The 19,363-nt window shown below is 39.9% G+C and overlaps 1 protein-coding gene across 1 annotated transcript in view; it reads right to left on the bottom strand.

Moving 5' to 3' along the window:
- TOPAZ1 (testis and ovary specific TOPAZ 1) overlaps window positions 1–14,557 on the bottom strand; it is a 99,176-nt gene extending 84,619 nt beyond the window's left edge. The window contains exons 1-4 of the mRNA XM_084618261.1: window positions 12,106–14,557; window positions 8,096–10,628; window positions 2,601–2,668; window positions 2,172–2,302 (exon numbers count right to left, since the gene is read on the bottom strand). Of these exons, the coding sequence (XP_084474387.1) occupies window positions 2,172–2,302; window positions 2,601–2,668; window positions 8,096–10,628; window positions 12,106–13,969 (4,596 nt within the window). The 5' untranslated portion in view covers window positions 13,970–14,557. The remainder of the gene's footprint in view (window positions 1–2,171; window positions 2,303–2,600; window positions 2,669–8,095; window positions 10,629–12,105) is intronic.
- Window positions 14,558–19,363: the final 4,806 nt, after the last annotated feature.

The raw sequence follows: 19,363 nt of genomic DNA, 5'->3' as shown, positions 1-19,363 counted from the left end.
TCTGCATATCATCCTCACTTTAATGGGGGCTCAAACATGACTATTTTACTATATAAAATCTAATGCAGATAATGGCAACTACTGTTATCTAAAGGGAAACAAATTTAAAAACTACATTCTGACTTTTTCTTAAACTAATATTGCTACACGTAAGATTATTATAAATGAAATAATAGAGGAAAAACACCTTTTCAGATTATGGGAAAAACATGAAACAGGCTATGCACATAGTTATTTTCACCTGAGGTTTGTTGGATTTTTCCCCACAACCCCAGGAAAAAGAAGAAACAGGAAAATATTGCTGAACACACAAAAATTGGTAAGGGGACTCAAAACAAATATTCTCCATTTAACCATCTCCTTCTCCAAACATGAATGACTGATTTTCCATCCCTGGGGAAGAGTTGAGGATATGATGTGTTGTATGTGGTATATGATGGTTGTTCAAGTGGCAAGGTTTATACCTTGGGGTGAGGAGTAGAGGATATATACCAGGGGTTGCTGAACTTACTGAGTCTCTGAGCTGCGTACGACAATCATTAGTTCGAGAGCCGGGGTGCACCTGCTGGAGTTCGGGGCTTCAACCCTGTTTCTGCTGAAGACCTGAGCCCCAGCAGGCGTGCCCTGTGGCGTTGAAGCCCTGAGACGCCTCTTCCCACTAGGCAGAAGCCCCTACCCCACCACCCTGATGCAAGGCAGAGGTCCTATACTTCCAAGTCTGATAGGTGGAGAACGGTGAAGATGCAGGGGGTTCCGTGAGCTGCACTGTAACTATAAAAGAGCCGCATGCAGCTCATGAGCCACAGTTTGGCCACCCCTGGCATATATTGCTGTCTTGGACACTACAAGAAGACAAGACAAGACACCAGGAATGGGGCTTAACTAGGCTGCAACTTTATTAAGTAACACATATAGGAGCTATCTTGGAATTACTCATCTAGTACAGGTCATTCTTCCTTCTTCTGTAATCCATACCTTACAGCGAAGTACTATTATCACTCCTCTCACACTGTTAACCTGGTCCCAGCCTGTTGCTCATATCATCGCCCTCCCTCATATGAGGGTTAAGTGTGTGATGAAGAGAGGGTTTGTCTACCCACTGCCTCTCACATCAGAAGCCCTGACCCCAATTCCCCATTTTCTTTAGGAGATGGAGTCACAGTTTAAGGCCAAAAGGGACCACCAGATCTGACCACCTCTGTATCACAGACCATGAGTACCACACAGCACCCACACACTAAAGCGAATTTGCTTCCAATTTCAGTTTATTAGGGAATTAGATCCCCTGTTGTTCACTACCTGAGCTGAGCATCTGCCAAGACGCAACAGAATTAATTTTACAACTTAACCTACCCGGGCTGCTTAGAGGAAGGTGAAAAAATCCACAGCACCCTGGCCAATCTGGCAGTGAGGAGAAATTCCTTCCCAAACTCAAAAAGGTAATTAGCATGAGGCCACAAGATCCAAAAAACCCAGTCCTACTCTAATTTCAAGGGATGGAAGGAAGAATTTTTCTTCCTTGTGTAGAATGGTCCCCTTGGGAAGGGGTAAGGGCTTATAAACTCCCCTGTTTGGTTGTGGCAGAAGGGATGCCATATAAGCGGATGGGCTCCCTAGAACCTATCAGCCACAGAGCAACTGTCTTCCCCTTCTTAAGTCCAGCAGAAGAGGGGTGTAGGGCAATTCTTTTTCCTTCCCCTGCAGGTCCAAAGCAGGCTGCAACGTGGAGAACATCTGATGCCATAACTTCACTTCCTTGCTTTTCTTGCTTTTTGTTAGGTATGTTATATACAGACCAATCTTAATGGACATATATGCAGTGTTTGTGCATATTTTTATTAGAATAACATGATTTATATTATTGGTAAGACATGAGTAATGTTACTATAATTGATATGGTAATGTCTTATTCAAGTTAAAATTTTAAAATTGAAGTGTCAGTAACAAAACAGAAAAATAGTTTGTCAAATAAGACTCTGACCTGGTCTACAGCACATATTAAAGTAACCAATAAAACCCTCTTTAGAAAAGCAGCTGTACTCTTTACTACATAAAATTAAAGTCTAACATGAGTATGAAATACCATTAATAAATTAGGATTTTCTATGTGGACTACTATCTTTCCTGCCTAGATTAGTTTGTGACATAATGCAATGTACTTTCTTTAGTACCTTCTCATCCATGTGAGAATCCTTTAAGAGTTCATCTGATTCAATCAGCTGCCCATCCTCGAAAGACTCCTCAATTACACCTCCCAAGGGACAGCTTCCACTTGAGGAATCATGTTTTTGAATCTCATTAGCTGAAAAGGTGGAACATATTACTGCGAAGTCTCCCATACTGAGCTGTTATAGCAATGAAATTTAAGAACTCATATTTCTTTCTATATGTGAAATTTGTATACAATTATTTCAATATGAAAGCTTAAAAGAGTTTCTTCAAAGTAAATATTACAGTAATAGAGAAGGAAGAAGGGAGATACTATTGATCTGACAAATTTTCTAATTTATTTTAGAAAATAATTAAGGTATGGGTTTTGCTACTGATTACCTACATATCTGTTCTCCCTAACTACACATTTTAAAAATTTCCATTCTTACCTATCAGCAGTGCATCATATGAATCTGTGACAGATTTCAATGTTCCAGATTCTTGAATGGGACTCTCTCTGTTTTAAACAAAAAGTACATTTAAAATCTCTAGTAAAGAGGCAGACTAATCTAACCTAACTACACAAAATCAAAGCTTTCCAGTCCAACAATGAATGCTTTCAGCTATGGACAGAACATGTTTACAGCATAACAGTCCCACTATGAGTTGGTTTTTCTACACTCACATATTGCTTTCCTTGAAAATCCCCCCTTCTAAACACATTCACAATTGTTTTAGTATTATCGTAAGTATAGTACTAATATTTACATTATTAAAGTTCTTCAATTTTGGCTTTTCTCCTCATCACACCTTTGCCTAAAATATTGTTGGGGGAATCTTTCACATCATACGGCAGACAAATCCAGCAGTTACAGAAAATAAGGAAGATTTGTAAATACTGTGTTAGTTAACCAGTTCACCAATTTCAAAATATTTATAACACTTTCCTGCTAGATAAATCCCACAAGGTATTTACTGAAAATGTTACGCAGACTTCATCCACTTCTGGAGTGAAACACAGTATGGCAACACTACACAATTTAAGCTAGGAAAAGAAGAGTACTGCATTCAACAAACATTGTGGCTTATAAATTGGTACAGTCTGAAAAATTACTATTTCCCAGAAACCACGAACAAGTAAAAGTGTTATCTGAAAAGTGCAACCAGACTTACTCAGCAGGCAAGAAACTGCAAAAGGCAACAGGGGACACCTGGGGGCATATTGAGCAACATCATGGCTCAGCAGTAATGAGCTGCTAGTCTTAGCAAGATGATCAGAGGGGGCAGATAGGAATAGAAACATTCTACCTTGGGGAAGTTTAGCAAACAGAGTACAAGGTTTTGCATTATGCGGAAGTTGATGTATATAGACTCTTGGCTTAAATACAAATACCTCAGTGGACTGACAAAAATTCATAGAAAGTTAATTATCCATGAGTTTCACGTCAAACAACATGTTTACTTTGCAGAAACTATATGGAGCTTTCTGTTAAAAGGCAGTCTTTTTATACCTGTTTCTCCCCACAACACATATGTGACATCTTTGCTAGTCATATGAAATTCAAAGGATCAGACAATGTGTTATTTTGTTCACAATTATTAACTGCTCTGTAAAATGAATGTCAAGAGATCCAGAAGTTTGCTACCTGGTTATCACTGCTTAACTGCCAAACATGATTTTATTTTTAGAGATTTGAAATACTTTGCAACTGGCAAGCCAAAAATAGCCCTAAATCTTGGCTCAAAGTATCTTAAAATAAGTACCCAGTGTGAAAGACTTTATAGAAACAACTGAGGTTGTCTCAGAAATTGAGATTAATTACTGTACTTGCTGATGATCCATTCATAGGCCTACATCTGAGTAACGAGCCTATGGACGTCACATTCATGCAGGACCAGAAAATATACTGTCTTTGCTGATGTAGCACATTAGAAATAGAGAACAGCTGATGGTATCCCATAGAAATAGTATTAGAAGGTCTAGGAATTAGAATAGCTACAGTCAAACATGCTTGGCTTGAATTTAGATGGTATAGTGAATGTGGGCTATTCAAATGGCACGCTGCAGGACAAGTTTAGACAAGAAACTCTTCACATTATTGTGTATTGAATCAACCACAACTGTGAACTTTCTATTCTGGGTAGCAAAAGAGATTTCCCTATCATAAACACTGAATTTAGAACGATTTTCACACTTTACTGTTTAAGTACAGGAGCTCTTGTTGATGCGTTAGAGGCAAATGAGCTATTTTTGGGTGATCTTCACCATGGAGACTGCTTTGCTAGTCAGGTCTGAACACTGGAGACAATGATCAAAAAGAGATGGCTTTGTTTGTCATCCACACACTGAAAAAGCAGACTCAGGGTCATTCTTAAAGAGATCAAAACAGACAAGACACAGGGCATATTGTATTGTATCAACTTAATTCATCACTGTGACTGAAGCTAGAAAATGCTATGCTGGAACTCATAAAGCAGAACTGTTTCCACTGCTATGTCCAAAAACTTATCAGAGATGAAAAATGTGAAAGGGTAAACCCTTAAAGTTGCCATTGCACATAGAGAACAGATTCATCAGGATACAGCAACTACCATTCACATGTTTTCAACGCTTTGATTCCTCAAAAAAGCCTAGAGACAAGAAAGAACTGGCCCATTATAACCACTAACAGTCTATTAGCTCCTCGATTTTGAGTCAGGAGGAAAAAGCTAGTTATAGAGCATAAATTATAGAATGTATGATGCAAGACTATGGCAAGCAGATATAACTAACTTTCCATGGCAAATCAAGGGAAGGTTCTGACAAGATACAGAATCCTACATTTTCATTTAAGAGACAAGCTGGGTGAAGTATCATCTTTTTCTGGACCAACCAAACTGCCAACCCTGGCCATCAGCTGGGCAGGCCTGAATTAGAGAGTGTGCCCACATCTAATCCTTGGATAATCTTGTTCTTAATTTATGAGCCTCAATTTCACCATTTATACAATGGGAGTTATATTTACCTATTGTATAGAGATTCTGTGAAACCTAAGAAAATTTTATTGAAGTATTATATAAAAGTAAATATTACACAGCAACTAACAAGAAAAAGAGCTCAGAAGTTTTAGGCTCCCAGCCCTGAGTATTTTACTTTAGGCCTCATGGCCTGAGGGGTGGAACAAACTCCTCTAGCTTTTAAGCATTTGTATGTTTTGACCAGCCCTGCTATGTAAATCATTATACAGTTAGCCAGCTTTGTATCATATCAACATTTAAGGCCACCTTTTAAAAAGTATTTTCAGCTATATATGCACCATGATATGGTGTAAAACTAAACGGTTCTCAAATGTTTTTTCAAGCTTTCCCTGATGACTGTTTAAGGGGGTTTTTTTGTTTGTTTTTTTTGGTTCAACAATGAGGAAAATTTAACTGACTTTTTCTCCTTCAAACACCAAGAAGTCATATTGGGGTAGAGACCACGAACAAAAAGTTTCAGCCCAAAGATGAGTATTTTGGAATGAGCCTGGGTTCTGCAACAGGTGGGGTGGGGTGGGGGGGGTCTACAAATTAACTGTACCAGCACTTCTCTTAAGCTACTACTTTCTTCTTCAGAATCACAGCTTCTATTTAAAAAACAAATTTTCTAGCTGTTATAGTTGTGAAGAAAACATCAAAAACGTGAACCAAACAACATCAAGGCAGAAAAATCCAGTCTCTAGAGTCTGGGAACAAAAAGTCTGATATTTGTTCTTTCATTAAGGTGTTAACTCATACCCCAGCGATAGTTAATAATGTTGACATTTCAATTATTTCATTCCTCATGTAAGGAGAGGAAAAATGACAGATCTATACAATATACTGTGAGTCAAGTCTCATTTTGATGCCAAAAGAGGGTGGCATTTGGGAGATACCAGCAATTATTTTTTTCTCGAATCAAAGAGCCCAGCAAAGCCCATGGCATACTGAAACCCCATCAAGGGGGAGCCAAGTTCAAAGAGCTCAGTGGAGCTTAGAGGGCATGCAAAAATATATTCTGAACATCTGCAAAATGCATGGTGGGCAGTATCTCATTTTGGTGCCTTACGAGGGAAGCTCTTGGAAGAGCACTCCCCACCTTTCCCCTCCTCAACCTGACCCCTGGTTATGAGCATGTGATAACTAGGATCTCAAACTACAGCAGTCACCACAAGCTATCACCCTTGGTTATAAGCATATGAAAGCCCATGTGGACTGGATGTCTCAGGAGTTTGGTAATGGGCATACAAAGCTTTACACAGGATTTCAATCTGACAAGATTTCAGTATTACTATCTGACATCCCGATTATCTACGTGAAACAATGTTATCTCCATTCAGCTCTTAGCAACGCATGTTCATATCATGAAACACACCATTAATTGGTATCCTTGATGCCCACAGTAAAAAGGACAAGGAGTAAATGGGTATGGGAACTGATCTTTAAACATATTTCCCCCAGCTCATGGTTAAGGATCAGCGGTAAGGCAACATGTGAGAAATACTGTTGCAACACCGACAATGATCTATCACTTCTTCTGGGAACAGAAAACTTCATTTTCTATTAATAATTATGTCACCTTCTTGGAGCACTAAACTATCAAACCCTGAGACCAACATTTATCTGCATGAGTTAAGAAACTGTCCTAAAGGTCTTTGGATTTGTTTTTGTTGGGATTTTTTTTGCTGCTGCTGCTGCTGCTACTTTACTTTCTCAAAAGTTAGATTCCAAGATACACAGTTAAAATTACACTTTAAAATGGATATTTAAATCACACACTTCAGCACTACACTAAGCAAACTTCCTACTTTCATCCTTTGTTCACCATAGTTTCAGGAAAGGAAGAGGGAGATACCTTGAAATCTTCCTTGACTGTTTTGAAATTGGCAATATTTTAAAAAAAATAGTTTAAAATTTAGAAATTTACAATTAGTTGTAGTATTAACCTAAAAAAGGTTAAGACGACAGGGAGCAAAGAGGAAGCAAATAAAAATTGAAGGGGAAGGCACTTGTCTTCAGGTCTGGAGAAAATTCTGTACTATAAACCTCGATGCAAGTTTTATACTTTTCTCATAAGACCAATTTTGTACAACAGCTAATATATCAAGCAGCTATAAAAAGATTTTGAGTTTAGAGAGACTTATTAAATATTCTCTAAAACTTCAGGGCTGATCAACTACTGAATCACACACACGGTGAGCTGCCATTTATAGAAGTTTGCTAGTACATTTAATTCTGCTCTCGCCCCCTTACTGAACCCTACTATGATCGCAATGTGTAGAACACACACCAAAATGCAAGACTGGTAAAAATACTGACTAGAACCTAGTAGACAAAGGATAGTTTTAAAAATTATTCAGCATGTGAGAAAAATGTATTGTTACTATTTGGATAGCCAAAATCACTTACTCATGGGAATGCAGAAACAGCAGAAGTTACAGCCACAGAAAAAGTTATAAATATTTTGAAATGTCATACTACAACCTAAAGCTATCATTAAGGGACACTGATGAGATAATTCACATATACATCATTACAGCATTACCAGTATTACTCCCACACCTTACTTAAAAAGAATTTTAAATAATTAATTTACTTTTCAGCATTTTTTTTTCATTTCACTCAGCCTGACCAATTCAGTTACTTTGGTTTATAATCACTTTTACTTTCTGGTTCTCATGCAGTAACCATACACTGTGTTAGGATTCAGAACTTTGCCAAGAAATGTTTCAATTCCCAAAGTCCATTTTTACTGATTTTTTTTTTCAATTTCATGAAAACGTTTCTGTTCACATTGAATGCATAACTGTGCTGCCCACTCTGCTAAACATACACATATACAGCGTTTTTGGAGAAACCTAAATACTTGGACTAAACTAAGTTGATGTCTCAACATACTCAGTATTACACAAGTATTTTTATGAAGGTAAAGTAATGATATGCATACCTAAAGTAATCCCTTGAATTCTTAGTTTCTGGAAGGACAAGGCATTTTGGCTTGACATCTTGTTTTTCCTCCGGGGTAATACTGATATTACAGCGCTTTTCAGTCACATGGTTCATTGTGAATGCAAGCTCCCCTTCATCAGTGGTTCCAAAAAGGTCAGGGTCATCCTGAATTACATCAATCACAAGAATATCATCTTCATAAGCCTTAAGAACATCTGGAAAGTTTTCAATCTTATTCTGTGCAAAATCCATTCTTGATTTCTTTTTATCATCATCATGCATTTCTAATGAAACAGAATGGTCAACTGTTTTACTGGAATAATCTAGTGTGTGACTTTGATCTATATGTGCAGTACCAGAAGAGTCAGCAACATCTTCAAGAGCAGATGACTCCAATTCTCCCTCAAGAAAAGCACACTGATATGTAGAAACATGTTCAGAAAGTATATTCATTTCATTTGAAAGATTTTCAGAATCACCACTGCCAAAGTCCTTACTGCTCATTTGGTCAGCATTTTCCTTTAAGGGGATTACAGAGATATCAGCCTCTTCAGAGACAGGTTGCTGCTCAGAGACTACCATAGAGGAATTCTCCTTGGATCTGTTCTGCCTTGCTGGAGCAGCAGCAGAATTGTGAAGGCATTCCAGTGGACTGTATGTTTCTTTATCTAATGATCTAATATAGTCCACTTTCCTGGATTCAGTTTTATTTTTGCGTAAAGGAATTTTGAAATTTGACAGATTTCCCGTGTTTAACATTTTCATTAAGTTTGGAATTGTAACTGCTTTTTTCACCATTGATGTCTTATGATTAACAATCATTTTACTTATATTGTCATCTTCAGGTATGCCATTCTGGAGAGCCATCATCAGATTTTTCTTTGTTAAAGCTCCTTTGTTTTTATCATTTTGTTTTACTGCCAAATTTAAGGTCACCTGAGCTTCATGGACACCTTCAGACTTAGAAACTATGGGACTACTATCCACTGATGACTCTAGATTTTCGTTACAGGTGACCCTCAAAGTCCCACAAATATCCAATAACGATGACTCTGATGTTCTAACAGAAGTCAGACATTCAATGTTAGAATCCATTATTATTTTACATGCAGATTCTTTGACACTTTCTGCCTCTAACATACTTTGATCTAATTGCCTGGAGTTATCAGTTAAAACCATATCTCTTACAGCTTCGGTATTGTTTTCATTTGAGCATTCCTGAGAACCAGAAGTTGAAGTTTTTCCTTCCAGGAGAGACATGTGATTTTTATGAAACCATTCAGAAGTCCTAGCACATGATTCACGAGGCCAAACGTTTTTACCAGACATTGGTACTATTCTTTGACAGCTATATAGTTGTAATTTCTCAACATTACTTATCAATTTTTCATTTGACACTATCCTCTCTCTCTTTTGGCAACTGGCATCATTGTAGTAATCAGAAATGTAGTCACTGACCGAAGTAACCACTTCTGGACTATTTGAGGTATTCAAGCGGTCTTGCTGTTGTATGCTTTCTGAATCAAACCCACCCTTTTCTCCTTTTGCAATTTCAGATAGCTCAAGTCTCTTCTCAAAACTATCTTCTGTTGTACAGGGTTTCAAGTGCATTTTTCTATTAACTGAGGCACTACAACCATTTTGTGCTCCTTGAGTATTTGGTTCTAGATGGGGATTTGATTTTTGATCGAACGAAGATGAGGAAGTAGTTTTATTGCTATTTAACTCTAAAACTGCTAAAGAGTCTGTTGTTACAGTTTTATCTTCCGTATGTAACTCATATTCACAGTATTTGTTGTCCATACCTGGGAGAACATTCTGGACTGATGATTTTTCAGAAAGTTTCACCCTTTTCCTGGGCTTTCTATCAATACTCCACTTTCTTTCCCTCAAGCACTTACTGTTTTCGTTTTGACTATTTTTTCTATTTTGGCATATTCCTTCTTTGTCAAATGATATACTTTTCTGTGTGGGAATTTGCATTACATTAAGCTTGCTATTCATGTCACTCTGTCCCATAACACTGTCAGGACAAAAACTCTCTCTCTTACCCTGTGCTACATGCAAGAATCCACCACCAATTTGGTAACTGCTGTTGGTTGCATCAACTGAAGACTTTACAAATGTATTAAGGTGTTGACAGTCATATAATTTTACAACTGGATTCTTTTCTACTGTGGATGGCAAGCTATTATGATAATTTGGGGCTTCTCTGCACTTTTCATCCTCAGACTCTACCAGTCTGCTCTTTGTCACTTTATTTTCAGTTACTTTTACATCCAAATTCTGTAAACATCTGATCTTGGTGATTCTATTTCTTCTCCTGTTACACTGTACTGCAAATCCCCTTGTTAAACCGGGGCATACTGGTATCTTGCTCTGAGTTCCATCTGACTTCGCTACCTGGAGATATTCAGAGCACGCTACTAGTGGTTTCTTTATGTTACAATCTTTTGATATATTTAGATTAGTCTCTAGCTGCTTTCCATCCTGTGCATCTGAGTCTTCCTTAACTGTTATTTTTTTCTTTGCTGATTTTAAAAAAAAAAGAATCACAGTCAGTCTTACACATGAATACAAGTGTTTTAAGAAAAAATTGAACTATTGCCTTTTTAGAAAAAATACTGCAAACATGGTTCTTCAAGACTATTCTCTACCAAATAAAACTATAGAGGTGAAATGTAGTTGTGTTACATTTTGACGAACATTTTTACATACAGAAAATAACTAGCATATTAACTGGCTTAAAATATCTGTTATATAAAGTCTTTACAGAACGCGAGGCTGTTATAAGAAAAAAAAATTGAAAGAACTGATAGTAACTTCAAACATATCCCAACTGGCACATCAAACTAACATATTTTTGCAAGAAAATGTTAGATACTATTCCCACTTTTAAATTTTAGGTAAAACCTTTTGTTCACATATCATGTGTTGAAATAAATATATTCAAAATTACAATGTGTTCAAGATCACTCGAGCAAAGAGCAAAAAAAAAAATTAATAATTTTTTAGAACTACAGTCCCTGTTCAAGAAGAATCAGAAAGACAAATTCTTTATTATACTAAAAAAATTACTGTTCTTTTAACAGAAAGTATTCATTAGATCTAAAAACTATTTGTGAACATTTCATTGCAAATCTCAAAACATACTGGTAAAACTTTGTGAGAAAGTTAAAAATACTTTACATAATGTAACAAAATAATTAAACTAAGGCAATGGTTTTCAACCTGAAGTCCGTGGATCCCAGAGGAGGTGGGGGGACGACACCACAGACAATGCAAGATTCCCGAAGGGATTCGCACCTCCATTCGAAATTTGTTAAGGGTCCGCAAACGAAAAAAGGTTGAAAACCACTAAACTAAGGTGCTTGTTTAGTAAGATCTTAAATTTTCAAAATAGGTCATAATTTCATTATTACAGTTTTTCCTATTGCAATAAATCATGCCTATATGAAAAAGGGCTCAAATACTTACTACTATTTTTAACAAGAATACAGAAAAAAGTTTGTATTTCCATCAATAAATTAGAGGCAACATCAATGCTCCTAGTTCCCAACCCGCATATTTATGGACATAGACCTGATCAAAGTTTCCAATTCACTGGAAAGAAATTCCTTCACAAATGGATTAATTTTACAGGTATATTTACAATCTCTCCCTCTTATGAAGATTTTACTTTGTATCTTTCAGCAAAATTTACAACTTTGTTCATTTTTAAATATCTCCCTAGTTCAATTTGTCCCACTTTGAGAAAATCACTATTAACATGCAAAAAACCCACCACTCAGAAGTGCACTTTTTGTTTCTGTTGCTAGTGGGATATTATTTTGAATGGTATTTAAAAAGAGGCAACAAGGTTGAGAACTTAAAGCAATTGGGACAGCATCCTACAAAGTAGAGGAGCAACAAGAAAGACAGCAACATATACGCAGAGGAAGTGTGGGGGGGTATGGATATAAGATAGCAATGAACAAATATATAGGCAGATACAGAATAAGATCTTACTAGGCTTTCTGATCTTTAACTTTAGTTCAGCTGAAACCACAGCCTCTTCCTTTCCACCTTTTTGACTCTCACCATTGTCCTCTATTCTACTACTGAACAGATCATCAGCGGGTGTAGAACCCACTTCTTGCCCTACAACCTGTTGCTGCTCAATCTTCCCTCGTCTGCTCCCTCGAGTATTTCCAGCAGCAGAACCCCTGCCTGGTCTCCAGTGCTGGTCTTCATAATCCTTCCCACATATCAGCCTTGGCTGAGAAGCAGCCCGGGTCACCATCTTCACCCTTTCATCTGCTGAGGAGCCCCTGCTCCTCTTCCTGTGTTCTGAGGTTCCTGTCGCCTCCAAGTAAGTCCTACCCTTTTCCCCACATGTCCCTGCTTCCTTCTGGGGCCCTGGTAGCCATAGTTCCACAAAAGAGCTCCTGCCTCTCCTTTCTTGGCTACATGCTCCCTCATGGAGGCCTAGACTCTGTCGCTGCAGTACCACCATGGAATGCCTGCCCCTTATCCTTGGGCTACTTGTACTCTCCTGGGGACCTGAGCTCTGGAGATGCGATTCCTCAGTGGTGCACGACTGCTTACCCCTCTTCCCCAGGCTTCCTACTTCCTCCTGGGCGCCTGAGCTTTGTAGTTGCAAGGAACGCCTGAGCCTCTTTCCTGAGTTTACTGGTTCTTCTCGGAAGCTTAGTCTCTGTGGCTGCAGCACTGCCAATGAGTGTCTGCCTCTCTTCCCCAGGCTCCTTAGTTTCACTTCCACCAAAGACTGCCTACCCTTGTTTCTCAGGCTCCTTTTTTCATCTAGAGGCCCTGACACCCCCACCTCTGTTAAAACACATCTGTTCCTCTTCCCTGGGCTCCCTATTTTCTCCTGGCGTCCCGGGACAGATGAGGAGCGCCTTCCCCTCTTCCCCAGGCTCCCTGTTTTTCCCCAAGACTCTGTCCCTGCCAACGAACATCTGTCCCTTTTCACTGGGCTTTCTTCTCCCTCCTTGGGCCTCAGCACTCTTGGTTCTGAAAATGAGCACCGGCCCCTTTTTCCCTGCCTCCTCACTTCCTCCTGAAGCCCCAGTTCTACCAAGGTGTATCGGCTCCTCTCACTCAGGCTCACTACTTCCTTCTCAGAGTCTGAGATTTGCAGGTCCAGTGCCATCAGGCTCCCTGCATCCTTCCCAGGCCCCAGCACTTCTGATTCTAACAAGGTGCATCTGACACTCCTCTCTGGGCTCATCAGTTCTTCCTTGGGGCATGGAATTTGTAAATTTAATTCCATTAAGGAATGTCTGCTCTTTTCCCCTGGACTTCCTAATCCCTCTTGGGTTCCTAACCGTCCCAAATTTGTTGAGGAGCTACTTCTTAGTTTTCCCTCAATCTCTGTTGCCAATTTCTCTTCCAACCTAGTTCCAGAGGAAAACTGCTGCAATCCCTGTCCTCTCTTTCTCTGGATAGCCTTTTCCCAACACCTCCCTACTGGCACCATCACCTGGTCCCAGACTTCAGTTGCAGCATGGTCTGAAACCTGTAAAGCTGCTTCTCTTCTGCCTCCAGCAGCAATGCCTCTTCCTCTGCGGCCTCGTCTCCCTTCCTTTCTTTTACCTAGAAGCCTCGTATTAGTCCCATGTTGCTCCTCCATAGATGCTACTGCTGGGAGCTGCTCACATGGGACCCTGGTGAACAGGATAGGTGATGAAGAGCAGGATAAGGAATGCATTGCTTTTCTCTTTGCCTCCCGCTGAGGGTTCCCCTTGGCCACAGAGAAGTCCCCAGAGTGCGCACCCATCCCTACAGCCACAGGTTGTGGGCAGGGCTCCATCGTAGCAGTCAGTGCCGCCCTACTTAGCTGCACTTTCCGAGGTCTTAGCTGTGGCATCCCGCAGGCAAGGAAAGGGCCCCCAGGCTCTGCAGAAAAACTGCCTTTAGAAGCAAGCAGCCACGGCAGAAACCAGTCCTGCAGCTAGACTACAAACCAACCTGGCAGTAGCCTCAGTATCTGGGGAGAGAGCAGGACCGATGGTGAGGAAACTCGGGGACAACCTGAGTAGCCTCCTAAAAACAGCTCCCAATGCGCCAGGAGGGCTCAGACTTTGAGCGATGGTGCCCGTGGCAGAGCAGCAGGATTCGGCCAGAAAGCTCCACCTGCCTCTAGAGTAGGTGCGTATCAACCAGCCCCCACGCGACAAACCGCCCCCTCGAGCTAGGGCCAGGGGAGGAACAGTTACAGCCGCCCTCAGCCAGCCGCCTGCTGTTCCTGGCCGGGGGCTGTTCGGAGCCTCTTGCCGATTTCAGGGGCTCCACGCCGCCCCGAGGTCTCTGAACTCCGCGCCCTCTACGAACTAAAGACCTGTGAGCTCAAATACAGATCCCCGGGCAGGACCGCTGCCTACAGCCCCTCACAGCTGGCAGCCGCCTGTCTGCTCGCCCTACCCTGCTGCTTCCAGCCGTGTCCCCGCAGCGCCCCGCCACCCCACTCACTCAGCCAGCGCCTTTGCCAGTACTAGGCCGCGCCGCCACCCGCCCCGTGGCGCGCGCGCCCCCTCCCGCGCTCGCCCAGAAGCTGCCAGGGCGCGGCGCGGCCCCCTGCGCAGGCGCCCACGGCGGGGGGAGCGGCGCAGGCGCAGGCGCAGGGCTGAGGCCGAGTTGTGAAAGAGGCGCCTCACCAGCCGCAGTGTTTCTCGAGCTTCTCCAGGGAGCGGTTCTGGGCGCTGGCGCGGCACCTAGCGAGGCTGCTGGGCCCCGTCTCCTTGTCGCTAGCTCGAGGAGATCTGTTCAGCTGCTCACGGCTCTGTATGCCTGGGGCACCTGCTTCCGACCGCTGCCACGCTCGCTAGAAGGGAGGTTGGTCCCTGCTGGGTCCAAGCCAGGGCGGGGTAAATCGAGTAAACGGGAGACAAAAGTGCAACCACCGCCGCCCATGGTAGCGTGCGCGGCGTAGTCAGCATTAGGAAGCAAGAGCTCGGGCGAGAGAAAGAGGAATCTCTAGGCCCTTTGCCAGGAATGCGTGGAGGCTACAGACCACCTCAGGCGCACGGAAAAATGGCGGGGCCCTCCACTGTCTAAAATGGGAGGAACTGTCTAGGATCTCAGCCTCCCCCCTTCCTCACCAGTAGCCCTTGGCTGTGTCAGGTCATAGGTTACTTACCTTTTGTGGAGGAGTCTTTCCCCTTTTTGTTTCTTTAAAGCAAGACATTCAAATACAAAATCACCACAAATAGCACATTATCGATACTAAATATGAAGTGAGCTGTAGCTCAGGAAAGCTCATGCTCAAATAAATTGGTTAGTCTCTAAGGTGCCACAAGTACTCCTTTTCTTTTTGCAAATACAGACTAACACGGCTGTTACTCTGAAACCTACGGTCTGAAAGTTTGCTTTAAAACGAATATGGATTAGAATATAGGCTAGGCCCGGAATGGAACCTGACAACCCATTAAGTAATGTAGTTTAACCTAACAGGAGTTGAGGATTGGTAGTTGCTTAAGTTATCTCGATAAGTTCACAGACCTGCAAAACCCCCAAAATGCTTATTGTTAAAAATCAAACCAGTTTGCAGTGTACTCAAACATGAATTTGAAGAACATTAGGTATTCATCTCAAAATTAGTAAAAAACCGCTTTATCCAGTGAAAGAAATTAGCCTGCATTTCTCTTTTTGTCCACAATGAACTAGATTCAGTGTCAACAGGTATCAACAGAATTTGGCTCATTCTCTGTATCTACTTTTAATAAAGTTAGAATTCCAAAGAGATGACATGTATTTCTTAGTAAATACTGCAATGGTGGAAAGTTGTTAGCTTGTGAGAGACATAGCCAAAGAGACAGCTTGAGTTTCAAAGTTAGTGATAGTTCATTTGTTAGACACAAAATTCACAAAGTAAGAGAAGAATATTCTTCCATGTTTTAGAATTATGCAATCATTCTAAAAATTCATAAGTGTACAGAATAGTATTATTCTAAAGGAGTTTTACATTACCAACACATGCTATCAAAATTAAAATAATTATACTTAGCAATATTTAATCATTTTAAACTAAAAATAGTAGCAGTGGCACCAACATTGTACATACCTTAACAAATGTGTTTAACCCAATAGTCCCACACTATTCTTGGATGTTCTTTGAAAGAGAAGACACCTGATTAAAATCCACTGCACCTTGACTTGTTGCCTGATAGCATTCACGTTTCAGGAACTCTAGACCTGGGACCTAGGAATAGTAAATAAACACTTGTATTTTAATATATTCTAAATAATAGGACTAATGAGGTAACCTAGGAGTTAAGAGTACAGACTGGGAGTGAATAGATTTAGATACTAGTCCCACTGACTGGCTCATTATGTGACCTTAGTCAAATCAATTTTACAATGCCTCTATGTCTCCATCTGTAAAATGGAGATAATGTATCATTAATTCAAATGAGGCAGAGGAAATATAATAAGATTTTTCAACATAAGCCATCTGTGAATGAAGAAGCAGCATGTAGGCTGGGAAGCAAACAGTATGCAGTCTTCTATTGCTTATGATCTTTTTTTAGACTGAGTGCCTGTGTGTGTGTTAAAGATACTAACTGCAGAAAAGGACAGTGGGCAGATAATTAAAGCTAATCAAGGCAGAGAGTACAGATAACCAAGGTTTTATCTGAAGTGTATGGTGTTCCAGGTCCTCAGAACCAAAAAAGATCCAATAAGGGGATTTAGCTATACAGCATTCAGCAATAACAGCATTCTTCAGACCCGGTATTTGTAAAAAAGTATAATGTCTGACCTATTTGGAGAGCAAATTTCAACCTTTCCCAACTCAGATGTGTAACACAGGCTTTTAAGGTGCATAACAAAGATCAAGAAAGGGAGAGAGACAACAGAAAGGAATAGAGGAGGAGCTATGAAATGTGATAGTAATTACTTTATTGATTTGTAGCTTCAGATTGAGTATTTATGATGTCAACTATGTACAATAATGAAAAGTGGGATCAAGCCAGGTTTGTGTGAAATGGATGTAAATGTGTACTTTAAATGATTCTTTCAAAATGAGGAACAGTTAAGAAGTGTAAGCACTGACTTGAATCATGCTGCTTGAAAATCTCTTTTACAAGGATCATAAGGGAAGGCAGACCTCCGGAAAGGACATATGTCAGCAGCTGTGTGGATTGTGTTGCAAAACCAGGTGGTGCTCCATTCAAAGAATTTTCTAAAAAAAGATGGCATGGAACGGGCCCATCCAAGTGCCTCAATTTGACTGTGCTTTAGAATTCTTGAAAGAAGAGTCAAGACTTTAAAGAGACACTGTGAGGTTAAAAATATTTTAATAAAATCTAATTTCTTTACCTCTATTATTAAAACCTTATGTTATTAAAATGGAAACAATTTTATAATCTGACTCAGTTTGCACAATTAGCACTGTTCACTCTTTTCATTCAGCTCAGATAAAGACAATAAAATAAACTAGTTATTTTCACTTTCAGGTATAGTCAATTTCATATTTTGGTTCCCATGCATTAGCTAGCACACTTCAGCAACATACAGATTGCAAACACTACAGAGGAATGTGTCTACATTTTTTAAAAATGCTGTTTTAATTGGAATTTAAAAGAATATGTAAATATTTGTTTTTGCTAGGTTTTTTGAAATCTCATTTCTCAAAGTACTTACATTTTAGGCTTAAATCAACTTTATAGGACCCCCTTAATTTCTTTATTGTACTTTAGAATATAAAAAGAAAGCAGGATCCAATCCTTCTACAATTAATGCAAAATAAAATATGAAAAATGTAGCACACAGTGGGACAGTGTAGTCCTTCCTCTGCCCCTCTAAAGGCTAAAGACTCAATAAGATAAGATTATTTCCTGCCTTAATTATCCAGTACCCCTTTCTCCAGCCTTCTTGCTCTTATTGGTATCTCTCTCTCCTCCAGGTAATCAAAATGCTGTCATGGAGATCATTTTCCTTTCCTGACACTCTGACAGTGTTTCCTCAGATCTCTCTAATAGCGTGGTTCCACTCTTCTGCAAAAATTTCAAGTTTCCATCCCACTTTCCATCCCACCTGTAATACACTCCATAAATCCACCCCACCATGATCTCTGTTCTCATTTACACCTCTTCCTTCTCTCTGCTTTGTCCGTGCTTCTTTCCTGACGATTATTTTTGTCTCTTACCCACTCACAACTTCATACTTCTTTTCATGTGGCATTGTATGCCTAACTCTGTCTCTTTCTCAATATACCCCAATCTTTTCTCCTTAAAAAAACAAACTACTAATGGCCACAACACAGTTTGTACTCATTCTATACTGTATGGCATCAGCCTGTGCACTTAGTAAATCAGGGTAGAGATTTTGTTACTAGTGTGGCCCAGTTCACATTCTGTGCAGCACGGTGTACTTTTATGATGCAATATTCATTATGATATGATTTAAATACTACTTAAAATCAAATGAGATCATGGCAAGAGTGTTGCTTCAAAAGTAGCTCTGTCAGACTCCTGTTTAACCTAGACAGACCAAAATTCCAACTAATACCTTTTCAGATTTGTACTGTGTCCAACAAATATCAAGAGCTAACATTTGGCATTTCACTGAATGCTAACTAAATGGATTAACTGCATCTCTAGAAGAATCAGAAAGACTGTGGTAATTTTAATGTAAGAGAGTTTATTCTATCCTGATGCTGCTACTCTTGGTCAGAGCAACAACAAATTGAATTTAAATAATCATCTATATAATTATAAAAGTGATTATTACATTATTTCAGGGCTCGAAGGAAGTAACTAGTTTGTAATACCTTATTATACAATAATCACTGATAAAGTTTTCAGGTGACACAAAAATTGGGGAAGTGTTAAAAAATGAAGAGGACAGACACTGATACAGAGCAATCTGGATCACTTGGTAAACAGGGTGCAAGCAAATAAGATTAATTTTAATACAATAAATGTAAATGTGTACATCTAGAAGAAAATGTAGGCCATGCTTACAGGATGTTGGCCTCTCTTCTGAGAAGCAATGATTCTGAAAAGATTTAGGGGTTGTGAACATGAGCTCCTAGTGAAATGCTGGGGCCAAAATGGGTAATGTGAACCTTGGATGCAAAAATTGGGGAATCTCGAGTAGGAGTAAAGGTTATTTTACCTCTGTATTTGGCACTGGTATGGCTGCTGCTGGAATATTGTGACCTGTTCTGGTGTCCACAATTCAAGAAGGATATTGATAGATTGGAGAGGGTTCAGAGAAGAACCACAAGAAAGATTAAAGGATTAGAAAATGTGCCTTATAG

The sequence above is a fragment of the Lepidochelys olivacea genome, assembly GCF_965140295.1.
Source record: "Lepidochelys olivacea isolate rLepOli2 genome assembly, chromosome: 2".
NCBI lineage: Eukaryota > Metazoa > Chordata > Testudines > Cheloniidae > Lepidochelys > Lepidochelys olivacea.
Note: the sequence above shows the minus strand (reverse complement) of the source record. Positions and strands in the feature narration are given on the sequence as shown.